Source organism: Protomyctophum parallelum (assembly GCF_964188405.1).
Source record: "Protomyctophum parallelum genome assembly, chromosome: 8".
Classification (NCBI taxonomy): Eukaryota; Metazoa; Chordata; class Actinopteri; order Myctophiformes; family Myctophidae; genus Protomyctophum; species Protomyctophum parallelum.
This window is the reverse complement of record NC_139703.1, coordinates 29,897,016-29,923,427: the sequence shown is the minus strand read 5'-3', so window position 1 is coordinate 29,923,427 and position 26,412 is coordinate 29,897,016. Positions and strand designations below refer to the sequence as shown.

General features: G+C 44.0%; 1 protein-coding gene across 1 annotated transcript; it reads left to right on the top strand.

Moving 5' to 3' along the window:
* Nucleotides 1-260: 260 nt before the first annotated feature.
* On the top strand, nt 261-26,412 carry LOC310863818 (importin-9). The gene is made up of 24 exons (XM_083772310.1): nt 261-505; nt 3,345-3,406; nt 4,209-4,295; nt 4,844-5,045; nt 10,343-10,431; nt 11,056-11,142; nt 11,678-11,797; nt 11,999-12,108; nt 12,487-12,536; nt 12,680-12,831; nt 13,494-13,592; nt 14,272-14,378; nt 15,357-15,496; nt 16,702-16,864; nt 18,380-18,606; nt 19,445-19,593; nt 20,063-20,191; nt 20,477-20,752; nt 21,203-21,369; nt 21,924-22,057; nt 22,243-22,362; nt 22,951-23,064; nt 23,446-23,522; nt 24,142-26,412. Exons 1-24 carry the CDS (start codon nt 349-351, stop codon nt 24,250-24,252), a joined length of 3,129 nt encoding a protein of 1,042 aa, XP_083628436.1. The 5' UTR covers nt 261-348; the 3' UTR covers nt 24,253-26,412.

The window sequence follows — 26,412 nt, the reverse complement described above, 5'->3', positions numbered from 1 at the left end:
ATAGAAGAGCAAAGAGAAGACCACATACCAGACAAAATTACTTTTAATAAATTGTTTTTATAAAACACGTTACATAATAGAACTTTAATACGATTTAAATGCCATAATGGGCTGGCTGGTGTCAGCTGTAGTTGTATAGCCGTTGCCTGACAACGAACTAGCCAATCACAGCCGCCTCATCCCTCCCGGCTGTGGGATGTAGACGGGAGTTCCTTCCGCCTCCAGAAACCCCACCTCCACGTTTCCATGCATTGGCGCGCTCTGCTCCGCTCCCCGGCGCTGCCTGGACTGTGTGCTCGAGTCTGAAGCGGGCTACCCACCCAGAGTGCTGTGCTGAGCTGACACAACATGGCAGGCATGAGTGCGGCTGGGGCTCGGCCAGCCGGCCCGGTTCAACAAGGACTGAAAGAGGCTCTGATCGAGACCCTGACGGCGATCTTGTCCCCGGTGCAAGAAGTGCGCGCTGCAGCGGAGGAGCAGATCAAAGTGCTGGAAGTGACAGAGGGTGAGTGGTGTTGGTGATCATGGTGATCTATGCTAGCTCTGGTTAGCTGCTGAAGTAAGAGATCTACAGGCTGCCTGGGACACAGACACAGTACTCTTGACAGTTGACACGGGCCAGTTTGAACAAGCAAAAGCCATATGCACACACACTGGTGACAAGAAACGTTTATTTGATCGTTGCTATCCAGCGTTAATAAGTTGTATTTCCTATACCGCTACACACAGGCCACATCTCCACGAGTTGTTAGTGTCGGGCTAACTTTAGCTAGTAGAAAGACCCCCACCCCCATCATCGCTCACTGCCAAGTTCTATAATGTTGAGTTGAGTTGTGGGTCATGTTATAAATTGCTTTGATGATGTACATCGGGCCGGAATGTACACCCCGATAGCTAGGCAATGTGTGAGATGACGGGGACTGAGACCCCGGTGGCCCGATGACTGACAGCAGTTATTTTATTATTAGTAAACTCAACACAAGCCAGGTAGCCTAGCCATCCAACACTCATGGTCAGCTGAACGTATAAAGTCCAAGATACATTGAGTTGTATGTAGAGGGCCAGGCTACGATAATAATAACAGTATAATTAGTCTATAGTCATTTTTAAATTGGAGTAACCCCGACCCTATGGTTTCCATGGTGACCATTGATAGATGGAATGACACGCTATTCCCGCTAAGATGTTTCCTGGGTGATTCTCCCGCGAATCCCGCCTAGCAGCAGCCGGTGTCGGGCTGACAACAGCATCACTGACAGCAAAGATTATTATACGTTTTTGCTGTTTCTTGTTTGGTTCATATATGTAATTTGTTGTCTACCCACTCTTGTTGAAAATGAAACTGCTGCGGCTTGTGTAATGTGTTGTATAGTATATGCACAAACTTCAAGTATCATGATGGCTGAATGCCATCCTTGACATAGTATGGACAATGATGAGTGAGTGACAGATGGCCTGCATAGTGTAGGGCCCACACAACTAGCTGCAAGCAACTCTTGGATGCTATTATAAATTATCTGGCATTTAGAGTTGAAATATTAACTCTTGACAGCCCATACAGTACATCCAATCAGAAAAGTCCAATCTGATTGTATTAAAATGAAGTTAAACTCACCGTCATTCTATCGGTATGAAAAGCTTGGATTATCCTCTTTGTATCTGCCCAAGTTTTTGTTTCATAAACATCCACCGACCACCGTAGCTACTTTCTCTCAATAAATCCTGTGCAGGTTTATTATTCATTATTATAAGTGTTGGAGTTTGGAAGTGCTCGTTTTCAATAACGCAACGCCCTGCTGCCTGCGCGTGGATTTTATGAAACCAAAACTGGTGGATTTTATGAAACCAAAACGGTCAAGGGTTTTTATTGCAACTCTATGCCATATTGAAAATAGCATCTAAGAGTTGCTTGCGGCTAACCAAAACATTGTTGTTCAAACACTACAGTATCGGAAATATATTGATATAATAATACTATATGTCTATACATGCATACATGGTGCCTAATTTCATTGTCCATTCTTCCTGCATTCCTCCTGCCATTGGTAAAAGACTGAATAATAAGCGGTCTGTCTGTCTAGTTGGACTACAGTGTCGCAGCTAGACTGACCCATACGCTGGCCTCTTTCTAAGAGAGCTAGAGTTGTCAGCACTCACATTGTCACTGGTCCCCTGATGTCACTCTCAGTTAAACCCTGAGAGAAAGAGATGGCACAATGATAAGGTAGATAATTCGGTACCTCACTGTGTATTCATCCCTCCTGTCTGCCTCCCTGGCTAGCTTTTATATGTACCCTGTATATACAGTGTAGTATCAGCCTGTGTAGATTTCAACCCAAAAACTCCCCCCAGCCCAGGGCCCGAAATAACCACTTGAGCTATTCGAAAAGCTCAACGCGTAGCATTGTCAGCTTGTAGATCGGCTGTTTTTGCCTATAATGACATTCCCAAATTGGGATGGCAGGGATAATGTTGTTAAGCAAAGTTTGTGACTTGCTTTGAGAGCCAAGCTCATCACATAGTAGAGCTGTTGTTGCATAGAGCCGTGCTGTAGAAGAGGAAACGCCTGTAGCTTGATTGGGTATTGACCTAGCAACCTTGAAAAAGGTGAAAGAAATTCATTGTGTTGTCAAACAGTGGCCATCATCTTTCTTAAATGGGGTATGCAACAAGGCCCACGGCTTGCGGAATGGCACCCAAAGGGCACCCATACACATTGCATGCATACTGCATATGTAGCTTCTTGTTTTATGATGAGTGGCACGGCATGCTCATTACAGTTTAACACCCCCACGTTGATAGGCGTGGTCCTGCCAGCTCCTAGCCATGCAGATTGAAGAAAGCGTCGATGTACTGGGTTCAGCTGGTCTGCCTGCCAAGAAACTTCACACAAACCAGTTATTCTTAGCAATACGTCGCCATTGTTACCTTTCCTATCATGCAGACGGAGTCAGATCTATTCTTAACCGGCCAATCAGGAGGTGTTTCTTTTTGAGCATCCTGCATCCCTCCTCACAAGTCATGTTACAGTCCTAATAGGCCCAGTCTGTTCTCTCATTTCTATTTTAATTGTAGACAAGTGTCATTGGCTGGTCATTGTGACATGTCCAGATAGCATAGGTATCATAATGTTTCACCATTCTTAATATAGCATTTCAAGCAAGACAGTTATGATGCAATACTAACTGTCCATTTGTCTAACAACCATATGTCTGAGTATTCACTTAAATACTATACAAAAGATACAATATGTATCTTGCATAGTATACTACCATGAGTGCTTTAGTCATATTCAGCATGGGCTCTGCCGTCTGAGTGATAACTATGTTGTGTTTGTGTTGTAGAGTTTGGTGTTCACCTGGCTGAACTGACAGTGGATCCACAGGGGGCTCTTGCTATCCGTCAGGTAAAGAGAGGGAGGGGGTTTGATGTCCTCAACAGTGAATAGATTTTACACAGTTGTGTTTATTTCCACTACACACACAATAGTCAAACTGGACTATCACAGGTTCTCAAAACGTTTTGGCCCAGGTACTCCTAGGAGGGGACTTTTCTTTCCAACTACTCTCTCATCCTCACAACACCGATAAGCATATATTTACAAGCCCATGTGTACATTTAGATGCCATTGGAACTATTTGTGTTAAAAACTTTTCAATCAAAATCATTCAGACCCACTCCTACCACACACACACACACACACACACACACACACACACACACACACACACACACACACACACACACACACACACACACACACACACACACACACACACACACACAGGACCTGAGGCTGAGAGCTGACTCTATTGACTGAGTACTATTCCCAGTTCCCAATTACATACATGAATCCCACATGTATGTAACACCCACATAGCCTACGGTATATAAGGATAATGATTTAAAACCCCCCCAGCCCCCATACACTTGAATTATTTGAATAGTTGACGGAAGAAGCGCACCTCAGAATCAACTTTATTGTCACATCACATGTTTACAGGTGTAAATCAGTGGGTGAAATTAAATGTGTTTTTGTGCAAGCACCTGCTCTATATCTAGACTTCAATTATAAGCTTTGCCATATTTTTGACATACTTTTTTAGTTTGTCTCTGGCATTACTCAACTGTATGTTGCTGTATGTTGCTCACCACTCCGTTCCCGTCAGTTGAAGCAAATGTGTTTGCTGCATTGTTTGTGTGTGCAGTTGGCGTCTGTCATCCTGAAGCAGTATGTGGAGACCCATTGGTGTTCCCAGTCAGAGAAGTTCAGGCCTCCAGAAACCACCGATCGGGTAAGAGAACAGCCTTTCAAGTTGCAACCAGTATTAACCCATTAATCAATATAAAACACGAGTATACTCATCCTGAGCTATTTGAAAAGACGAGTATACTCTCCCTTGGCTGGGTTAGTGGGTTAAAAAAATAACAGATATACAAGCTCATGTGGCACAAAGTGACTGAGCTTGTAGATCTGCTGTTTTTTGAAGAATCGTGAAAATGTATGCAATATATATATATATACAGTATATATATATATATATTAAAGCTAGAGTTGTCCCGATAACATTTTTTAGTACTCACCGATACAGAGTACAGATACGAGTACTTTATTCTTTTTACTTTACTTTATTTCACCTCATTTTTCTCATAGATGTAGAATTGTAGATGGATCTCCTATCTATACTCCTGTTGCATTCGTTCAGCCCTAGTGTCAATTGGATGTTTTGGTACTCGGCTCAAAGTATCGGGGCCGGTTCCGAGTACTTGAGGGTGGTATCGGCCCGAGTAACCGATACCAGTATCGGAACAACTCTAATTAAAGCAATCATTTTGAACTCAGGCTAAAGCTGCCATCAGGGAGCTGCTTCCAGGTGGTCTGAGGGAGGCTATCAGTAAGGTGCGTTCCAGCGTGGCGTATGCCGTGTCAGCCATCGCCCACTGGGACTGGCCCGAGGCCTGGCCGCAGCTCTTCACTCTGCTGATGGACATGCTGGTCAGCGGAGACGTGAACGCCGTGCACGGAGCCATGAGGGTCCTCACAGGTACCGTATGTGTATGCAGGGAGACGTGACAAGCATGTCCAGCACACAGCAGAGACAATTCAGAGACTTGTGTTCACTGGAACGAGACATTCAGAGCCTTGTGTTCACTGGAACTAGACATGCAGAGCCTTGTGTTCACTGGAACTAGACATTCAGAGCCTTGTGTCCACTGGAACTAGACATTCAGAGCCTTGTGTCCACTGGAACTAGACATTCAGAGTCTTGTGTTCACTGGAACTAGACATTCAGAGCCTTGTGTTCACTGGAACTAGACATTCAGGGCTGTATTTTGCGTGTCTTAAGTACCAGGTCTTATTCCCTAACTTGAGTAAACTAAAGACCTGGAGGCGTGATCAATGCCATTTGGCTATTCTGAGTGGCCAAAGAGCATTGACCACGCCTCCAGGTCTTTAGTTTACTCAAGTTAGGGAATAAGACCTGGTACTTAAGACACGCAAAATACAGCCCTCAGAGTCTTGTGTTCACTGGAACTAGACATTCAGAGCCTTGTGTTCACTGGAACTAGACATTCAGAGCCTTGTGTTCACTGGAACTAGACATTCAGAGACTTGTGTTCACTAGAACTAGAGCCCGGCCGTTGTATCAGTCTGGCAGATATATTGGCCATATAGCGATAACGTTTTGGACGACATCTCTATTTGAAGCACTTTAAAACCCGACATTCCTGTTTTGGGCCATGTCATTACTGTATATAGATGAAAAGTTTAAGCGTAAACTTATTTTATTCAAAAAAACTATTTAAGTAATAGATCTACATGTTCACAACGCAATGCTACGCACTGAGCTTGAAGATCGGCTATCTCAGAATGTTTTTTGATGGGGCATAAGTTCCGTTTTATTTACTTTGTCAGATGTTGTTTGTTTCATTAGGCCTAACAAAAAATACTTCCGATTTCCGATTGGCTGTAATTTTTGGCCTGAGTAGGTAGGGAATTTATTTTATTATATATATATATACCGTAATTTCCGGACTATAAGCCGCACCTTTTTACCCATGATTTGAACCCTGCGTCTTATAGTCCGGTGAGGCTTATCTGTGGATTTTTACAGCTAACGCAGAGCCATCACAAGACAGTGTTTCCCAACCAAATATAACTAATCTACTAGCTCACAACGCTTACCCACGGCACCGTCTCACGAAAACTTGCACAGCATTTTTTATTATTTTAAATAACGTTAATTTATATAGTGTAGCGCCGTCTATGGCTTCACATGTGGCTTCTTTGTGTTCGGTATCACTGCGCCGCATCGAACACCATAGTGCTGCCTTGCCACGGCACTGCGGCAGGATACATTACCAAAGCTAGGTGCTATCCAGCTAACTAGCTGGCCCGGGGCAGCTGCATAGCACCTAGCTTTGGTAATGTATCCTGCCGCGGCACGGCAGCACTACTATGGTGTTCTATGCGGCGCAGTGATACTGAACACAAAGAAAATAGTACCATGTGAAGAGGGGTCAAAATTGAATAGGTCAACAATGCGAATGACGCTAGTTTTGTAGATTATATATATTGTGTCTGAAAGAATGACTCAGTTGTTGGCAATCTGTACGGTACTTTACTTTAGACTTAGAAACGTAACAACAACAAGCATGGATCGCATCATCATAACATGACAAGAACATCCGGGTAACCCACTACTATTAGAGATGAGTCGGTCATGAACGAACGAATCAAAAGAACTAGTTCTTTTTGGTGAACGAAACCGATCCGGTCACTTCGGGTATGACGGGGAATCGCCCAAATTACGGGGAATCGCCCAAATTACGGGGAATCGCCCGGCTAACGGCCTATCACCTTTAAGCTGTGGGCAGGAAAGGTCGGAGAGCGGAAAAGAGTGGGATAGTCAGATCGCGAGAAGTTCCGAGAACAACAACAGCAGCACGAGAGAGAGACAGGACGAGAGCAATTTAGCAAAGAAAGATAGACATTACAAGAGCGAGGCAGTTTGCGCAAAATGGAAAACAAACGAAGAAGTGCATATGATGCAGCTTTTAAATTAAAGGCAGTCGATCTGGCTGTTAAAGAAGGAAATAGAGCTGCTGCACGTACCTTGGGCATAAACGAATCAATGGTGAGACGATGGCGAGGCCAGCGTGAAGAACTGGCTCAATGCAAGAAGGCTAAAAAAGCTTTCAGAGGCAATAAAAGCAGATGGCCCGAACTTGAAAACTATCTTGAAGATTGGCTGAACACACAAAGAGCGGACGGCCGAGGTGTTTCCACCGTGCAGATCCGACTGAAAGCCAAAACAGTCGCCACCGAAATGAACATCGAAGATTTTAGAGGTGGACCATCCTGGTGTCTCAGATTTATGAAAAGAAAAGGAATGTCCATCAGGGCGCGGACGACTGTGTGTCAGCAACTCCCTCCCGACTACGAGGAAAAAATAACAAACTTCCGCGAATTCACACAAAGAAACATAGGCGAACATTCCATCGGACCAGACGAGATCATAAATATGGATGAAGTGCCTTTGACGTTTGATCTGCCTCTCACTAGGACCGTTAACAAGAGGGGCGACAAGACCATCACGTTGAGAACCACTGGCCACGAGAGAACGAATTTCACTTGTGTTCTGGGCTGCACCGCGTCCGGATTAAAGCTTCCGCCAATGGTGATTTTCAAGCGGATGACTATGCCAAAAGAAAAGATCCCGAACGGCATATCATTTAAAGTCAACAAGAAAGGGTGGATGATGGAAAGCGTCATGAAGGAGTGGCTGGTAGAGTGCTACGGGAAGCGGCCCGGGGGATTCTTTCGCAAAAAGAAAGCATTGCTCGTTTTGGACAGCATGAGGGCCCATATAACAGAATCTGTGAAAGCAGCCATCAAGGCAACAAACTCCATTCCAGCTGTCATACCTGGGGGCACAACCAAGCATCTGCAGCCACTCGACATCAGTGTGAATCGTGCGTTCAAAGTGGGACTACGCATTCAGTGGGAGGCATGGATGACGAGCGGCGACAAATCATTCACCAAAACGGGTCGGATGCGAAAAGCAACTTTTGCGCAAGTCTGCCAGTGGATCCTAACAGCATGGAGAGGTGTGAAAACAACCACGATCATCAACGGGTTTCGAAAGGCTGGACTGCTGCGCAATGAAGAGGAGGACGCCGCCACGGCTGACGAGGCCCTTCAGAGGATGTTCGAATCCGACAGTGACGATGACGAAGAGGAGTTCCTTGGTTTTGAGAGCGACAACGAAGGAGGGAGTGCGGCTGTCGAAGCCACCCTGAGGCTGTTCGTTTCCGATACTGAAGAAGAGGACTTTGCTGGTTTTAGTACACAGGACGAAGACGAAGATGAGGAGTAATACTAACGCTATCCTACACTCGAACCAATGCACAACGCTGACAACGGATCACATTACTGGCGGTTCGCGAGTGGATTAATGACTGACTTTTTTTTGTTACATTCTTACTGCACCTTATCCTAAAAGTTGAAGACGAGGTAGGCTGGTTATATTTTAAGCAGCCGTGTTTACTGCACCTGTAGGCCTACTGCCGTGTTACAGGCATTTGAATGCTTTTAATTAATAGCACTACATTTTACATTTACGGGTAATTTTGCCATTGACATTGCCTCATTAAGTGATGCGCTGGGAGCGCACACTTTTCTTGAATGCTGTTAAACATGTTCAAGTTTGTTTCTGAAACGCTATACATACAGTACAGAGTACAGTTTATACAGCACAGTACATGTTCCGTATTGCACTACATGGTAACACTTGAAGTTATGCAAATATGCAACTTGTTTGCTAAAATTGTAATAAAATGGAAGCTTCCACCAACAGCCTTCTCTTTAATCCCCTCTGTGCACGGAATACCAAACTACTCGCACCCAAAGTGTTTTAATGTTTGTTTCTCTCCCTCTCTGAATTTCCCTCCCTATCTGAAATGATATTGTATACATATGTATTTGATTGTATAGTAGTCGATCTCTATACTCTTTAAAATTAAGAAAGAATAACGACACAGAGACGGTCACTGCTTAATTAAATTAATTTAGGACCAGTTCATTTCTTTTTATTAAACACATTTCTCCTGATTTAGCCCATTATGCCCATGGATATGCAGAGTGAACTTAACAATGATAAATTAATATGATAATACCTTTTATATAATCAGTATAATAGTGGGGCGAGATGGAAAAGGGGCGACCGTACCCATGGTGAAACCTTTACATATGGTAATTAATCATTAAAACACCTGCGGCTATTAGTCCGGTGCGTCTTGTATACGGACATATTTGGGATTTCCCCTAAATTTGGCTGGTGCGGCTTTTAATCAGGTGCGCCTTATAGTCCGGAAATTACGGTATATATATATATATATATATATATATATATATAATTATTATTATTATATTTTCATGGGAAGGATGGGTAGCAAGGAATTTATTTTATTTCCGTTGTGTCGTGTCTCCCTTCTGCGGACGAAAACAGACACTGGCACTGTTTCACCTTAATTATGTCTGCAATTGATTTAGTACACAGACGACAGACACGGTACACAGGTCCATGCTGTGTTGTGTTGTGCGTCTCCTCGCGATGATGCAATCCATCCAATGTGTGCACGTGATATTTTAGATGAAAGAAAACTTTATTTTGACTTTGCGTGACCAGGTGGTCTCACCAAAGAGAATTCTGACTAAATAGTCGGATTCTGACTATTTATTTTCACCAAATGCCAATAAAATCATCTGGGTCACGCATATTTAATAGTTGGTCGGCCACCGGAAACCAAAGTATTATTTTGTTAGGCCTTATATAATTAAAGTTAATTTATTTTTGGGTTGGTTAAGGTGCTTATGACTTGACTGAGTGTCCCATGTTATATTCCAGAGCGCAGTGGCAAATTATTTGCTGTGTCTCTCCCCAACACTCTCCCTTGTTTCCTGTCTTTCTTCACTGTACTGTCGTAGTTAAGGTTGCTTATACATTTTATGTTCTCAAATAGAAACTTAATTCAAAACAAAGTTTTTCAGATCCATTAAAAAAATTACTTTTTGACAAAATATTGGTCAAAACATTGGTGGGCCAGGACCCCCCCAAAATCAGGTACGTCATCATACGGCAGACATCTGGCATTGGTCGTACTCCGCTGAACACCGTTTCAGTGATACTGTCACACTGAGGTGAATTGGCTTTCTGAAAGACACTGTAACCCTTGTTGCAGCGGCTGGCTGTTGAGCTTAAAGGTTAGTCTGTTGCCTTTTGGCTGCTTCAAGTTCTTTTAGCACTCAATCCTCCCGTTGTGTCTTATCTGTGTCCAGAGTTCACACGGGAGGTGGCAGACACACAGATGCCACTGGTGGCCCCTGTGATTTTACCTGAGATGTACAAGATCTTCACTATGGCTGAGGTACGTGAACACCCACCCCTTTTTCTGTCAGTGTTAACCCTGACTGAGGTGTCATAATTATCAGTGGTGTAAAGTAACTAAGTACATTTTTGCTTAGTACTGTACTTGAGTACAGTACTTGAGTACTTTACTCCTACTTTACTTGATTATTTCCAATTTCCAATACCTTTTCTCCACTACATCTCAGATGGAAATATTGTGCTTTTACTCCACTACATTGTTTTGAAATCTTTAGTTACTAGTTTGTATTGATTGATTATTGTTACAATTACAAAGAATACATTAACCACTTCGGTCTTATATACATTTCGGCCAATAGCCGATCTACAAGCTCACTGACGCATTCATTGTGAGCTTGTAGGTCTGCTATTTTCAAAATATTTGTATACATTTGAAAACTTTAAATGGGATATTTTGCATAATGAGTACTTTTACTTTTGTTACTCTAAATACATATTGTTGCCAATACCTTTGTACCTTTACTCAAGTACATTTTGAATTCCGGACTTTTACTTGTAACAGACTGTTTCTATATTGCAGTATTGATCGTTTTACTTAAGTAAAACATTTGAGTACTTTTTTCCACCACTGATAATAATGCTGATCCTGATGAAACCGCTGTAGGTCTACAGTATACGTACCCGCTCCAGAGCAGTGGAGATCTTCACCACGTGTGCCAACCTCATCTGTGCCATTGAAGAACTGGAAAAGGTGAGTCATCCTCTTGGGTATGTTTACTCATCACTTTAGACTACCGTGACACCGTCCAACCAACCAAGATGCCTGTGGTCGAAAAACTGGTCGCATCACAGATCACACACACACACACACACACACACACACACACAAAACATATGGCTAATTGTAAGAGATTCTCTTCTCAAATGATGCTACTTCACACACTACAGGACATAATTAAATGTATTATGGCTACGGCTATGATTCCAGTTCTTTACTTAACAGTCATTAACTGCCTGAGTTTCTCTAGAACAGTCTGCGGCCACTGCCAACGTTTCTTACTAATCTGAAACCACAAATGCAACCATTTGAGCACACTCACTCTCAGGGAGTTATGGTGCTCCTTAAAAATACAAAGTTTGAGAACCACCAGTATTGTAATTGTATAGCGGATCATTACAGGATAATCCCCCTGATTATCCTGTAATGTAATGCCACATGCTGTGCTGATGCTACAGGATGTATTGTCATTGTTTTTAACTCTACACGTGTTGACTTGTGTGTCCAGGGTGCAGCTAAAGCCTTGATCTTCCCAGTAGTACAGCAGTTCACAGCAGCATTCGTGCAGGCCCTGCAGATGCCTGATGGAGCCTCGTCAGACAGTGGCCTGAAGATGGAGGTCCTCAAGGTTAGCCTGGTGGCGTCTTCACCATTCTTCTACATAATGATGACTATCTGACTGATCTTTAGCCGAACCACATAAACATTGGAATCGCTAAAAGAAATGTTAGTTGTGCTCACAATGTGTGTGACGCATTGTCTGCTTGTAGATCAGCTATTTCTGCATGCTTATACATTTACACAGCAATCTTTTTTTTCCTGATCCCAGGCGGTGACCGCTTTGGTGAAGAACTTCCCCAAACCCATGGTGTCTTCTATGCAACAGATACTACCCATTGTGTGGAACACTCTCACTGAGAGCGCATCTTTATATCCTTCATAATGTCAAATATATACAAGCTAGCACTGTCCATGGCATATTACATAATAGGTGGCATCAATGTTATTATTCAAATACAAAGAGCCCTATTTTTGTCAGTGCTAAACCCCTTATCCCTAAACGTCTTTGCCTTTTTTGCTATTTTGAAAATATTTTTGAAATGTTCAAATAGCCGATCTACAAGCTCACAACTTGCTGATGTAGATCGGCTAGTTGAACAATTTTAATGTTTTTTTTTTTTTTTTTAATAGTAAAAAAAGAAAAAGGCAAAACTTAGGGATAAGGGGTTTAGCGTTGACGAAAAATAGGGCCCAAAGTTCCCAAATTAAGAACTTTCTGGAGCAGGTATTCCTTAACCAAGTGGCCACTTATGTGAGGACAGAAGTCAACTACACAGAGGAAGTGGACGACCCTGTAGACTCGGATGGTGAGCACAGTTCACGTCATCAACTGCATGTCTTTCTATCTGCTTTGTGCTCGAGAAGATCTCTATACAGTAGAGATGATGCAAGATGCAATCTAAATGCATGCTCCCATTTTTCTGCTTTAATCTCTTTTTTTATTTTGCAGGTGAGGTGTTGGGCTTTGAGAATCTGGTGTTTAGCATCTTTGAGTTTGTTCACACACTACTTGAAAACAACAAGTTCAAGAGCACAGTGAAGAAAGCCCTGCCTGAACTCATCTACTACATCATCCTCTACATGCAGATCACTGAGGACCAGGTAGGAGATAACTGCTGGTTGTGTTCAATTTGTGTGTGTGAGTGTGCAAGCATTGGCCTGTGGCACACCTTAATCATAACTATGAAAAAAATCACACCTGTGTGAAGTGAGGGGCGCTAATATATTAAAGTCTAACTCATGTTGATTAGGTGATCTAATGTTGATGTAAAACACAAACATTAAATTGTCTTTATTGTTAATGGCATTTAATGTTTGTGTTAGGGACAAGATGACGTACATTTTCCCTTCATTGTCAATGGCGTTTTAAAAACAAACATTGAACTAAAAACTAATATTAAACCCTCAAAAATAATTCCCCATTAAGGCAAGCTCAGCTGTGTGTCACTTTGTACAGTTTGTAGCTTCATGTCGCTGGCCTCCATTGAACACAACTTTCATCATGTTGTTTCTTTGCTGCTAGTGTGAACAACTATGTTGTTTTTAACACGCTTAGCGCCAGCCATCGCCATAACCTATGGCGCGGGCAGAAAATGTCAATATTCAATATGCACTTTCACTGAAAAAGTGACAAACCACGACAAGAAAGTGTGACCAGGTTCGATTGAACAAATGACCGCCACGGATATGCAGCCGATCTCCATTGTGGAAGAGGAAGGCATCACAAATGTCATGGTTGATGGTTTGTGACGTTGTTTCCTCAGATTAAGGTGTGGACAGCGAACCCCCAGCAGTTTGTTGAGGATGAGGACGATGACACGTTCTCCTATTCAGTCAGGATCTCCGCCCAGGACCTTCTTCTGGTGAGATGAGCTTACAGTACAGCCCGGGGACCCCCACGGGGTCTTCAAGGGGGTTCCAGGGGTCCCCAACTGTACCCTTGCATGTCTGAAGCTGTGCAAATGTACAAATGTAACCAAATGGACCTTTTATGGGATGGGTTAGATTCAGTCATTTGTATCAAAAAGATGAGAGCCAATATTTGGGTCCGCAGACCCTCTGGGTTCCAAATGGACCCTTAAAATGTCTGTAACTCTGAGAGACACTCTCATTGTAACGGGGGTCTTTGAAACAAAAAAGGTTTGAGAATCATAGCCCTAACCCAGCCCCCACCAACTCCTAACCCATTTTGGGCGGTAACCCCTTTTGGTGTTAGCATGTCATGCTATAGCTATTGAAAAATAGAAGATCTACAAGCTTGTAGGTCTGCTATTTAAAAAAAAAAAGAACGACTGACATAGAAACAGCTTTTTCAGAAAACTGTCTTTTTAGAATCTGATCTCAGGTCAAGATGGGTTAACCAAACTCTCGCTGTGTTGCATGTATTGGTTGATGTGCGTGCCCTCAGTGTTGATAATGTTCTGGTGTGTGTGTGTGTGTGTGTGTGTGTGTGTGTGGGTGGTGTGTGTGTGTGTGTGTGTGTGTGTGTGTGTGTGTGTGTGTGTGTGTGTGTGTGTGGGTGGTGTGTGTGTGTGTGCGCAGGCTGTGGCTACAGAGTTCCAGAACGAGAGTGCGGTGGCTCTGGCAGCAGCGGCCACCAGGCACATGCAGGAGGCAGAGCAGGCCAAGAACAGTGGCAATGAGCACTGGTGAGAGAGACTCACCCCACACTCACTGAGAGAGGTCCTAAACACTTCTGTTCCTCTCTAATAGCGTCGCTGTCGGGCACAAACCTCCTATCTCCATATTTCCATCTGTTTTTTTCTTTCTTCTTTTAGGGGGGTAAATTAATGCCCTACTTTTCCATACTACAATGTCACACTGTTTTTTTTTACTATTTTTATCCCACAATTTTGTAACCCATTTTTCACCCAGTGAATTGCCTAAGCTGTAATCCTGGGCGCTACTCTCCGTCTGCCAACCTGGGGAGAGCCCTGTACCGGGCTCATTGCATGAGGAGGGAGCAGGCCCCTTATCACCTGACAGGAGGGAGTTTTTCCTGTAGGACATAGCTCGTGGAAGAAACACGTTATTCCAACCTATTCCTGGCCAGGGGGAGGCAGTATAGACCAGTATTTTTTTGTGAGGGTATACCTCCACCTAGGGGACACGGGGAGAAGATGCAAACTCCACTCTGAAAGGCCCTTTCCCCAACCCCAGTTCTTCAAGTGAACTTGAGCTTGCAGAAATGCATTCATTTTCATTTTTCATTCATTTTAAAGTAAGGGTTTTATAAATATTGAACCAACAAGAGCTTGTGACTAAATATAACTACCGTATATATCCATTGGAACACAGTCTCAAATGTAACCATTTTGGCCATACTGTATGCTTCTACTCGACGGCAAAGATAATGCTCTAGTTGTGTATATAGTATAGTACTGTATATGTGTTTATCACAGACCTTAAACACCAGAAACCTCTGCTCTCATCTCATCACCAGTAAGCTTACATCACCAGGCTTTCCACACAGCAGAAAGTCTGCTTCATGTTGCGGAGTGTCATCCAGTCTAGGCCATGCATACTATTGAATTCCCAAACGTAATATCCGTATTGGGTTGGGCGCTGCAATGCTATTGGTTCTGAAGACTGGTTCTGAGTTGATCGCAGCCTCCTGTGCTTGCCAGGTGGAAGGTCCATGAAGCCTGCATGCTGGCCCTGGGCTCGGTGAAGACCATCATCACGGAGAACGTGAAGAACGGTCGCATCCAGTTTGACATGCACGGCTTCCTGGCCAACGTCATCCTGGCTGACCTCAACCTGCCGGGTGAGGCTTCGACAGACACTCTAGAGAACTGCTTCTCAATGGGGTGGTCCGTGAGGGCGTTCCAGTGGGTCCCCCTTATAAACGACACTCCCTCAGAGTTCAGTTAATAGGATCCCTGGCTAATAAGACAAATATGCCTTAAAGGACCACTTTTCAACTTATCTTCGTATAATTGGTCTTCACTAATGTTCATGATGAAATGAGGGGGAAGGAAGAGCTCACCCCGACACGGCGCATGCTACAGTTATTTGACACGTTTGCAATGTTCGATATACTGTAACTTCAAACGAAACGTGGCTGAAACAGTGCAGCGCAGCCAATGTCTGTCTCATATGAGGGCTGTGAGCAGTTCAGAAACCACATTATTTTTAAAACAAACATATATATATAGGATTTGTATTATCGTGAGAACGATGGCTTCCATTATCGCATTGCAACTTTTCAAGTATAGAAAGCCCGCAATTTCTATTAGCTTGGATTCCCCATTGATGATGTCACTGGTGGACGAGTTTCTGAACTGCCCACAGAGTAGAAAAGAATTGTGGCATTTTATCATGAACATTCGTGAGGAGTGAGGACCTATTATATGAAGGAAGGTTGAAAAGCGGTGGAGTGGTCCTTAAAAACATTAAAATGTCCCTCAACTACGGCGAAAACATCTGGTGGATCCTGTTGGTTCACTGATCTGCAAGCCTGCCCCGCCCCCTCCTCCCCTTCCCGGTCGAAAACACTTACGTCACCAAATCTTGGAGCGACGCCCCTCTGCACTGTTTTGGTTAGCCTCGGAAACCGTCCCAGACGTTTTTATTTCCAGGGAGAAAGAAAAAGAGGCTGAGAGTCTGAGACCGAGTCCACTTCAATTTGTAGCGCAAACGTCGGTCACTCTGCTGATTTCTGATCGTCTTTGTTAAATTGATGCACACACGTACACACACACTCCTCTCTCTCTCTCTCTGTCGCTCTAATTAATTAGTCTCATGTCGCGCAGCTGCGTCTAGATTCTCCTGGCAGATCCTGCCGGGAGCTGCCTATGCCATAGAAAGCATAGGTGGACCCCAGGCTAAATACTAGTTGACCTTTACCAGATTTTCCAATGGGTTTCAGCAGGGTTTTTAGCCTGAATCCAAAAAAAAAAAAGTCTGGGTACCGAGGCTACTTTCCACCACTGGATCTAACAATGTCTCTGTCTGTCTCTCCCCCCCCAGCGGCGTCTCCCTTCCTGCTGGGCCGGGCCTTGTGGGCCGCCAGTCGCTTCACGGCGGCCATGTCTCCAGAGCTCATCCAGCAGTTCCTCCAGGCCACGGTCAGCGGCCTCCACGACAGCCAGCCGCCGTCCGTCCGCATCTCTGCCGTCCGGGCCATCTGGGGGTGCGTTTAAACAAACCCATTAAGACCTGAGTCCAATTCTACAAATGCTTTCTTGGCAACAAAAAAAAAAAGATTTGAACGGGCTAACACGTTGAAAATGATGTGTGCAAAATATTGTCTCTGTCCGGCAGAAACCTCCTATGTCCATATAACGTTTTTTTTGCCAGGTGCATGAAAAGCTCCTGGACTACATTTGCACGCACCACTGCTGACGGCCATAAAGACGACCGTAATGGACACTTTATGATTGGCTGCCTCTAGGCTGCCTCTAAGCCCTTGGGAGACTTTCCCATAAAACCCATAGTCTGAACGCCGCAAGGCGGAGCGAGTGGCAACAGATGCTAATGTTGCTCTGATAAACTAACTGGAGCTAGAGGAAGGCTATAACACAAAGGTGAACGAACAAACGAACGTCGGAAACTAACGTAAACGGACGCTATAAGAGCTTGTTGCACCTACTGTAGCAGTTATGACAGCAGCATTCTTGTTCCTAAATTAATGCCCTACTTGATCATACTACAGCGTCACACCAAAGCATCAAAAGTAGCAGATCCACAAGCTTGAACGAGGTGCGTTTTGAGCTTTGTGTTTGATGGTCGCTTTTCTTATCCTGTTCGCCATGTAAAGCTGTCATCATATAGAACACTTTAATTACAGATGTGACTGCATATTTTATGCAATTTTGCTATTCTTTCCTTTGTTCTTTTTTGTGCCCAGACGCACCTCCTCAGGAGACTCAGATCTGAACCCATTTGATTTGGCGTTAGGATTAGGAACCCGTTGCGACCGCATGCCCTCGCTGACGTCGACCCCAGGCAGGGTTCGAACCCACAACCTTCCTTATGAAAGGCATATGCTCTAACCTTGATTTGATTGATTTAAATATTTATTAACAGTTTGAAGAATTACAGTACATTTCAAGCACAAACTCAATGCAAAGACTGTTAACTGTGAGTGGACGACCCAATTAAGCATTACACTTGTTTACAACAGGGTCCACTTTGTTCAATTCATCAAAACATTTAGAGACGTACAAATAGACACTTCTATATAGTTAAAGAACAGAACACTACGCTAGAGTCTAGTGTTAGTCTAGGGCAGGGTTCCCCAATTAGCAGCCCGCGGGCCATCTGCGGCCCGCGGAGCGCCCCCTTGTGGCCCACGGAAGAATTTCCGTGGGATATAAATGGCATTAAATTGGGGTCAGTAGCCTCTGCATGTCAAACTGGGGGTCCTTTTCAAATGGGGTCTTGCCCTGAACATTAATTTCAGGGCAAGACCTCGACCTCGCGCGTGCCAACTCGGCCCCCAGCCTGGTACCGTAGTCAAAATATGGTCCTTGAGGAAAATTAATTGGGGAACCCTGGTCTAGGGCCTAGACTAAATCACTAAAATGTGACTAAAATTAAATGAAAATGTATTTAAAAAAAAATACTTTGATTATAACTAAAATCCAAATTTTGCTGGGCAAAATCAACACGGATTTCCCTGTGGCTCTCTCTCCCACACCACCAGGTACTGTGAGCAGCTGAAGCTGTCGGAGAGCACCCAGGTGCTGCAGCCCTTCCTGCCCGCGGTGCTGGAGGGCCTGGTGCAGCTGGCGGCGCAGTTCAGCTCCGAGGTGCTCACGCTGGTCATGGAGACGCTCTGCATCGTCTGCACGGTGGACGCAGCCTTCACCACCAGCGCCGAGAACAAGATCTGCCCGCTCACCATCGCCATCTTCCTCAAATACAACAACGGTATATTATATAGCCCATTTAGAGGCCTGACCTCGAAAAATAAATAAAAAATAAAATAAAATCTGAAATAAATATTTTCATGATTTAACAAAAAATAGCAGACCTACAAGCTCGTAGCGCGCCACTCGGTGGCGCGCTATGAGCTTGTAGATCTGCTATTTTTCAATAGCTAATTATAACATAATGTTTAAAACACCAAAAGGGCTTCCAGCACAGAATGGGATAGAGTCTCGCTTTGCTAGGCCTATTCACAATTATTACCAGTGGTGGGAAAAAGTACTCGGTACAACCTGTCGACTACAATGTCATAATTGTGACAGCCCTACTCTTTGCAGTACACCAGGAACATTTATTTTTGCTTCTGCTTTGCAAAGTTGACAGTTTTTATTCTGTCTTTCACGATCATGACATTTTAGTTGAAGATTTCACGCAAATTATTGCGGTTAATAATTGGAATTGTGTTTTAGCCGGATTTGGCTTCCATGACTCTACACCCCATGGACTCCCATGTACGTTTGTACTTGAACCCATTAAGACCTGGAACGCATCTGTGTCAACGTAGCTTTGAACCACTAAACAGTATTTTAAACTTTAGCTGTTGAAAAAATGGCAGATATACAAGCTCGTTCCGCGGCACGCGAGTGCCGCCACTTCACAGTGAATCTTTGCTTATGGGGGTCCCCGGTACAAAATATTTTCAGATGGGGGTCGGAGGCTGAATACATGTAATTTTGGGCCTACTTGACATGAAAAAGTTTGAGGACCACTGATATAGAAACATATGTTTTTCAGAAAGATTAAATGAGTTTAAATGTCCTTTTTCTCTTTTCCTTTCCAGACCCTGTGGTAGCGTCTCTGGCGCAGGACATCTTTAAGGAGTTGGCCCAGGTGGAGGGGTGCCAGGGGCCCATGCAGTTGAGACTCATCCCCACCCTGGTCAGCATCATGCAGGCTCCTACAGACAAAATCCCCTCTGGACTCTGTGCTGTAAGTCAGTGCTTCTCAAACTTGGACCCCCCCCACCACCCCAGTGGGTATATATCCCACCCATCAAGTCCCCTTTTGGCCTACGTACTGTACTGTATTGTATAGATTCTTCATTCTTGTTAAAAGTCCTCCTTTCTATGTGACCACCCATGCCTTTACTTCAATAGCTTGTTTCCAATAAATGTCACTGCTCTGTAGAATCTTCAAATTCTACATTACAATGCCAGGTTCGACTGCCAGCTCGCCCTGAGCCACCTAACCCTTAACAGCTGCCACTGTGTGCTCATCAGCCATCAGCTGGGAGGAAAAGTAATTTGCCATCCCCCCTGGGGACCAGTAAATAGCAATACTCCCTTTCCCCTTTTATTTTGTTGTGTGACATATAAAATGTTATATATAAGTTGGCATCAATGAACGTAACACTTGCTGCTCTGTAGTGATACATGACGTGTTTTGCTCTTTTTCCCAGACATCCATAGACATCCTGACCACCGTGGTGCGCAACACCAAAGCTCCTCTCTCGGAGATGCTGGTGTGCCAGGCCTTCCCTGTGGTGGCACAGTGCACACTGCGCACAGACGATAACACTATTATGCAGGTGAGAGAACCCGCCCGAAATGTCATCACAACAACAACAACCACTGAAAAGTCTGAAGTATTGTAAAGGAACTACAAGTGACTGCATTATACTGTCACTTGAAATGGGATGATGATTAATTTCTGAAGTGACGTAGCCAAGTTAATTTCCACAGGCGTTATTAGTATTCATCATATTTAACACTCAATTTAACAAATGCAAATAGGTTTAGGGGTAAGATATAGGCCTTAGTCTTTTTAGTCTCGTGACGTGTGTATCTGTGTGTCTGTCTGTCTTTCTCCCCAGAACGGCGGCGAGTGTCTGCGGGCGTACGTGTCGGTGGCTCTGGAGCAGATCGGCCAGTGGAGGGACGAGCAGGGGAACAGTGGCCTCTGGTACGTCATGCAGGTGGTCAACCAGCTGCTGGACCCCAGGACGTCGGAGTTCACGGCGGCCTTCGTGGGCCGCCTGGTGTCCACGCTCATCTCGCGGGCCGGCACGGAGCTGGGAGAGCAGCTGGACCAGATCCTCCGAGCCATCCTCAGCAAGATGCAGCAGGCCGAGACGCTGAGCGTCATGCAGGTGCGCGGCTGGTGGAAATTAGGATGATAACACCGTGTTCGCACCGCCACGGCCATTTTGCTTGCACTTAATAGACGCGCAGGGAACAGAGCTGATCTACAAACCTACTTGCAGAGGCGGAGCTATCTCTCTGCATGGAGTTAGTTGTCGAGGAGTCTAGAGACAGTGACACGCACTGTGCCTGGCACTGAAGCATTGAAGCAACATAACTATTAAAGTTTCTTAAACGTCATTTTCAATTGAAGTTTATGGGAGGAAACTTGTGTGTGTGTGTGTGTGTGTGTGTGATCACGGCGTCTGATTTTTAACTCATATCTTTGCTTCTGGGGTGCGTGGAATAACATATTTTCAGATGGGGGTCGGCGGCCGGTCCATGATTTAGAAGACATTTTGTAGAACCTAAATGGTTTAACTCCCTTCCTCTCTTCCATTCCACTCTCTCTGTTACAGTCCCTCATCATGGTGTTTGCCCACCTGGTTCACTCCCAGCTAGAGCCCTTGTTGGAGTTCCTGTGCAGTCTTCCTGGGCCAACCGGAAAACCTGCTCTGGAGTTTGTCATGACGGAGTGGATGAGCAGACAGCATCTCTTCTATGGACAGTACGAGGGCAAAGTCAGGTCAGACAGCAGAACAGAACACTGCTTTTGGTACCATTTTGAACCAAATAAAAAAAACTAAACGTTACTAAAAAAAGAATGGTGCTTGAGGAAATACATTTAGGAGTATGACCAGTGGAAAACTATTGGAACATATCCTGTCTCTAGAGCCGTATTGTAACTATATGACTATTGCCAGTTTTTGGAGACCCACTGTTTCTCAAACAGTCTGTCGGGACCAATTTTTTGGGTCCCCTTGATAATTTGTTTCGTACATTTAGTTTTTTCTTTTTTAATTAGTATTATTTCAAAACGTACTCCTACATCATGTCAAGGAGCCCCACAAATGTATGTATTTGCTCGCCGACAGTGCCCGACACCCATCTCAAAACATTTTGTTCCAGGGACCCCCAGAAGCAAAGATTTGAGTTAAAAATGCTCGCTATGAGCATGTATATCTGCTATTTTTCAACAGCTAGAGTTTCAAATAATGGTTAAAGTGGTTAAAAGCTAAGGTGACACGGATACGTTTGTTGGCACCTTTCACACTATGTTCTATTGACCTCTCCCTGCAGTACGGTAGCGTTGTGCAAGCTCCTCCAACACGGTCTCAACAGCAATGACAAGCGTCTCCAAGACATTGTGGTCAAAGGAGAAGAGATCTTCACCCCCGACGAAGGCATCCGCACACGCTCCAAATCGGCCAAAAGTGAGATATGAACCCTTTCACGTCATCCTAGCTCTAAACAGTCAATAATTTGACAATCTCAGCATCATCTAGCTATCAACCACGTATATGTTGTACAGGTATATTCCAAAATAGTCATGCCAGGTTGAATGGCTCACTTTTCCAATGTGAATATTCTGTTTATTTTATTTATTTTCCTCCCACAGACCCAGAGAGGTGGACCAACATTCCTTTACTCGTCAAAATCTTCAAACTGATCGTGAACGAGCTATCGTCTGTTGTGGAGGCTAACAACAGCAGGTCCAATGCTGGAGACTGGAGTCAAGGTACAGTATATATACTTATCCCCAGCACACACATACTGTAGATCAGGGGTCTTCAACTGTTTTTCAGGCCACAGACCCTTTTGGCGGAGAGAGAACTGAAGCAGGGACCTCTCACTACAACGAAACGATGTTAAACATTTTTTTAGATTTCATAGATAGCTGCATAGATTTGTTTGACAGCACTATCATGTTGTTTAATTCAATATTTTGGGGTTTGTTGACTTATCTTTTCCATTAATGTTGGATTCATGTTGGATTTCATACATTTAACCAACTAAACCCTCAATACTTAGTAAATACTTGTAGATATAGGTTGCTATTTTTCACTAAAGTTCCCCTCAGAATTTGGATGCTGTCAATCAATTCATTTGTCCCTTGTTCTGAACATTTCACATTTCAAGTTCTGTACACCACCATTGCACACACACACACACACACACACACACACACACACACACACAAATTATTTGACCTACATGAGCAAGATTAAGTTGGTTATTGGTAAACACTTTAGGTATATTTTGGGTTATTTGCCCAGCCGTAACAGCGAACGTTTGAACCACCAACTGTTGTGGTCCTTCCTGGTAGATTCCAGTGGGATGTGGGAGGAGCAAGAGGAGGAGGAGGCTGAGGACGATGATGACGAAGATGAAGGCCTGGCGGGGCAGCTGCTCTCCGATCTCATCGCCTCCAACAAATATGGTACCGACATCTCTCCCCTCTCTTCTGACATTCCCTCTTGCGCTTTTCTTACCTTCCAAATGTTGTGAATTAGACCCTCCAGGAAAATGCGATCGCATAATGGCGCAGATTGTGCAGGGCTAAATGTTTTTCAAAAAGAGCGCATAATCGCGCAAATTTCCCACATATTTCACAACTTCCTGCATCTTTCACAGCATAAAATCATATAAGCTACAACCCCGCATATTGCACAACTTTTTGCATATTTCGCATTTCAAAATGTTCCACATATTTTTGCAACTTTCCGCATATTTCCCAACTTCGTGCAATTTCATCGCATAAAATCACATAAAAACATGCATATTTCATCGCATAATCAAGCTTTGTCGTTGTATCTCGCAGACGATGACTTCTACGAGGACGACGAGGACGATGACCCAGATGCGTTGAAGGACCCCATATACCAGATCGACCTACAGGTACAACAGTCGCTTAACGTCTATTCACGTTATTAACCCATTTTGGGCAGGAACCCACCAAGGTGTTTTAAGCCTTATGTTACACTTTAAGCTATTGAAAAATAGCAGATCTACAAGCTCATAGCCCGGCACCAAGTGCTGTGCTACGAGCTTGTAGGTCTGCTATTTAAGTTTATAAATAATATTAAATTTTGATCCTTTTAGATCTTCCTCAATTTGAAAAAATTAAAAAGTCGCTTGAATAAGTCTTACTGGCTGCTTAGCAGAAATCCTATGCCCAGCTTTCCGGGTTTTTGTAAAAACATTGGCTTGTGATTGGCTGATCACCCCATAGCGATGATCTGATTGGCTGAGCAAACTACATATTGAAGAGAAAAGTGAAGATGGAAAAATGAGGACCCAAATTGTGATTGGCAAGAATGAGAAGATGTATGATATGATATGATGATAAGAGCGCCCCTCACTTCACACGGGTGTGATTTCTTTTAAATACATTGTCGTGAACAGCGCAAACTTGTGATTTGTCGATTACCCTTCTGGTCTGAGTGGGGTAGTTTGCACCTGGTATTGTTTTTCTCCTGAACAGAGTACTGAACCTGTATTGTTTGTCTTCATCCAGCCCTACCTTACAGACTTCCTGACGCAGTTCGCACAGCAGCCATGTTACAGCATGTTCTCGGGTCACCTGAATGACAGCGAGAGACGGGTCCTGCAGTCTGTCGGCCTCTAGCCCTGCCTCTCCACCCACATCCCTCTCCTTATCAACAAAACCCCACTGCGCCACTCTGTTAGCCCCATCACGTACACGCTTCATAGTGAATTTACCCAGAAGAGAAACATCAAAGAAATGACCCCCGCCTACTCCCTAAACATGAGTAATGATGGTTTAGACGGGGGAAATGAACTGGGGACAAGGAAGACAGAGAGACATGCACTTATCCATAATTCCCCTCTTTCTCTGTATTTCAATGGGATGAGCTGAAGGATTGAGGACGTGAACAGAGGAGGAGGCCATGTTGGGAGGAATGGACACTTGACCACGCAGAGTGATTCGGAGGTGGATATGGGGGGGGGTGTCTTCTTTGTCATTTTTTAAATGACTTAAGGCTGGACTTCAGGGACTTTGTGGGAATGAATAGAGCTGGTTGAGGCTTTACAATGGGACAAGGTAACCACTATATATGAACAGACTATTTTACTGTGTCCCATTTTGAACTCAACCCATTATTTTTGTGTTTCTGTTAAAAAAAACAAATAAAAACTAAATAAAAACAGCATTGAAATAAAAAAGATCAAACTTTCAAGAGACCATGTCGATTGGAGGACCGTAAAAGAATCCTTGCAAAGGAGAGAATCATTGGCAGCCCTATTTCGAGCAAAACGTTGACTGTCGGATCGGCAAGGAGCACTCTTAGACCAGCTGTCTATGTCTGGGACTGGGTCTATTATGGTGGGTATATATGGAATTACACTAACCATGGTGAATCACAGCTTCGTCGTTTCCTTGTACCCACTGGAGTTTGGGATGAAACTTTATAAATAAACGTCCAGACAGGACAACATGTTCAGCTTCCATTCTCTCTACCAGAAGCCTGTTTCACGAAACTTGGATTAGAGGTTAAACCAGGATTTAACATATCCTGGATCAGCGATTAATCGGTTTCATGCCAGATTAATTTAGCCAGTTAACCTGCATACGTTGAGGCTTGATTCGGTTTCATGAAAGGAATGCCACACTAGTTACCATGGAAACTATTGCTGTGTACTTAGCCTGCTCCGGACCAGGCTAACAGCCAGGTTTAACCTAATCCTGATGTTTTAAGGCAAGCAGTCAATCTGATCACAAACCAATGATTTTTTCCACACTTATTCAATTATGGGTTTGTTGCCTTATTTTTATTGGTCTGCATTAAAACATATTGGTACACATTGCCATTAAAGGACTAATTTAAGCCCTATCTACAAAGTCTTTCCGTTTTAGGAACACAAGGCTGCTGTACTTTATACCTCATACTTTAATGCTTAGTATGAGGTATAAAGTACAGCAGCCTTGTGTTCCTAAAACAGAAAGATTGGGTATTGGCCATTGGGTAAGACTGACGTGTATCTTTCAGGACCTTTCACTGCTTTGTCTCAACCATTACTATATGGCTCTGGTCTCAGCCACCGCGGTAGATATTTTGACATTCCGTTTTGTTTTTCTTTTTTATGTTGCCACTACTGTTGGAGCAGCCATAAACTACACGGGTTCATCCCAATGTTCTGGGCATCTTTGTAATGTTAGTGTTAGTAAAAAGCAGGTAAAAGAGTAACGTTTGAGGCAGACTAACATCAGTCACTTTTCCATTCACTGTAGTAGAAGGAGGTGCGGGGAAACCGCAGATATGTTGTCTCCGCCTACAGGAAATACGTTGCCTGCGACCATGAGACCCGTTTCTGAATCGGTCTATTCAGCCAGGCAGGCTTTGTGATCCTGGCTTGCTAAATCCGCCCATTCTAAGCCTCGCTTGGCTTTAGTGGAATTAAATAAACCAGGCTGTACAGACCAGGATTTAACAAACCTGGTTTTGGTTTATATCCTGGATTAGTTAATCCAAGTTTCATGAAACAGGCCCCAGTTGATGATGGCTGTTCACTGAAAGATCGGCCGTTTTTGGTATCACTCTAAGCCCTTTCCAGACTTGGGTGTCTAGGCGTGGCGGTTTTCCGCTCAGAGCCAGCGTCTCTTCCGGGTTTTTAGACAGCTCTGGTGGATGGAAAATGAAGCTCGAACACGGCCGCGGGGGCAAGCCTTTTCTTCCAGGAATCTGGCCGTCGCAGCATTCAGCCGCGTGGGTGGAGCTTAATTTCCAAACACCAGCTGTCTAAAAACCAGGAAGAGACGCCGGCT

Bases quoted from the DNA above. Each gene is read 5' to 3' on its own strand.
- LOC310863818 (XM_083772310.1), top strand. From the start codon at position 349: ATGGCAGGCATGAGTGCGGCTGGGGCTCGGCCAGCCGGCCCGGTTCAA. The intron at 15,497-16,701 runs GTGAGGCTTCGA...CTCCCCCCCCAG, and splicing joins GGCTGACCTCAACCTGCCGG to CGGCGTCTCCCTTCCTGCTG. The intron at 22,363-22,950 runs GTACAGTATATA...CCTTCCTGGTAG, and splicing joins TGCTGGAGACTGGAGTCAAG to ATTCCAGTGGGATGTGGGAG.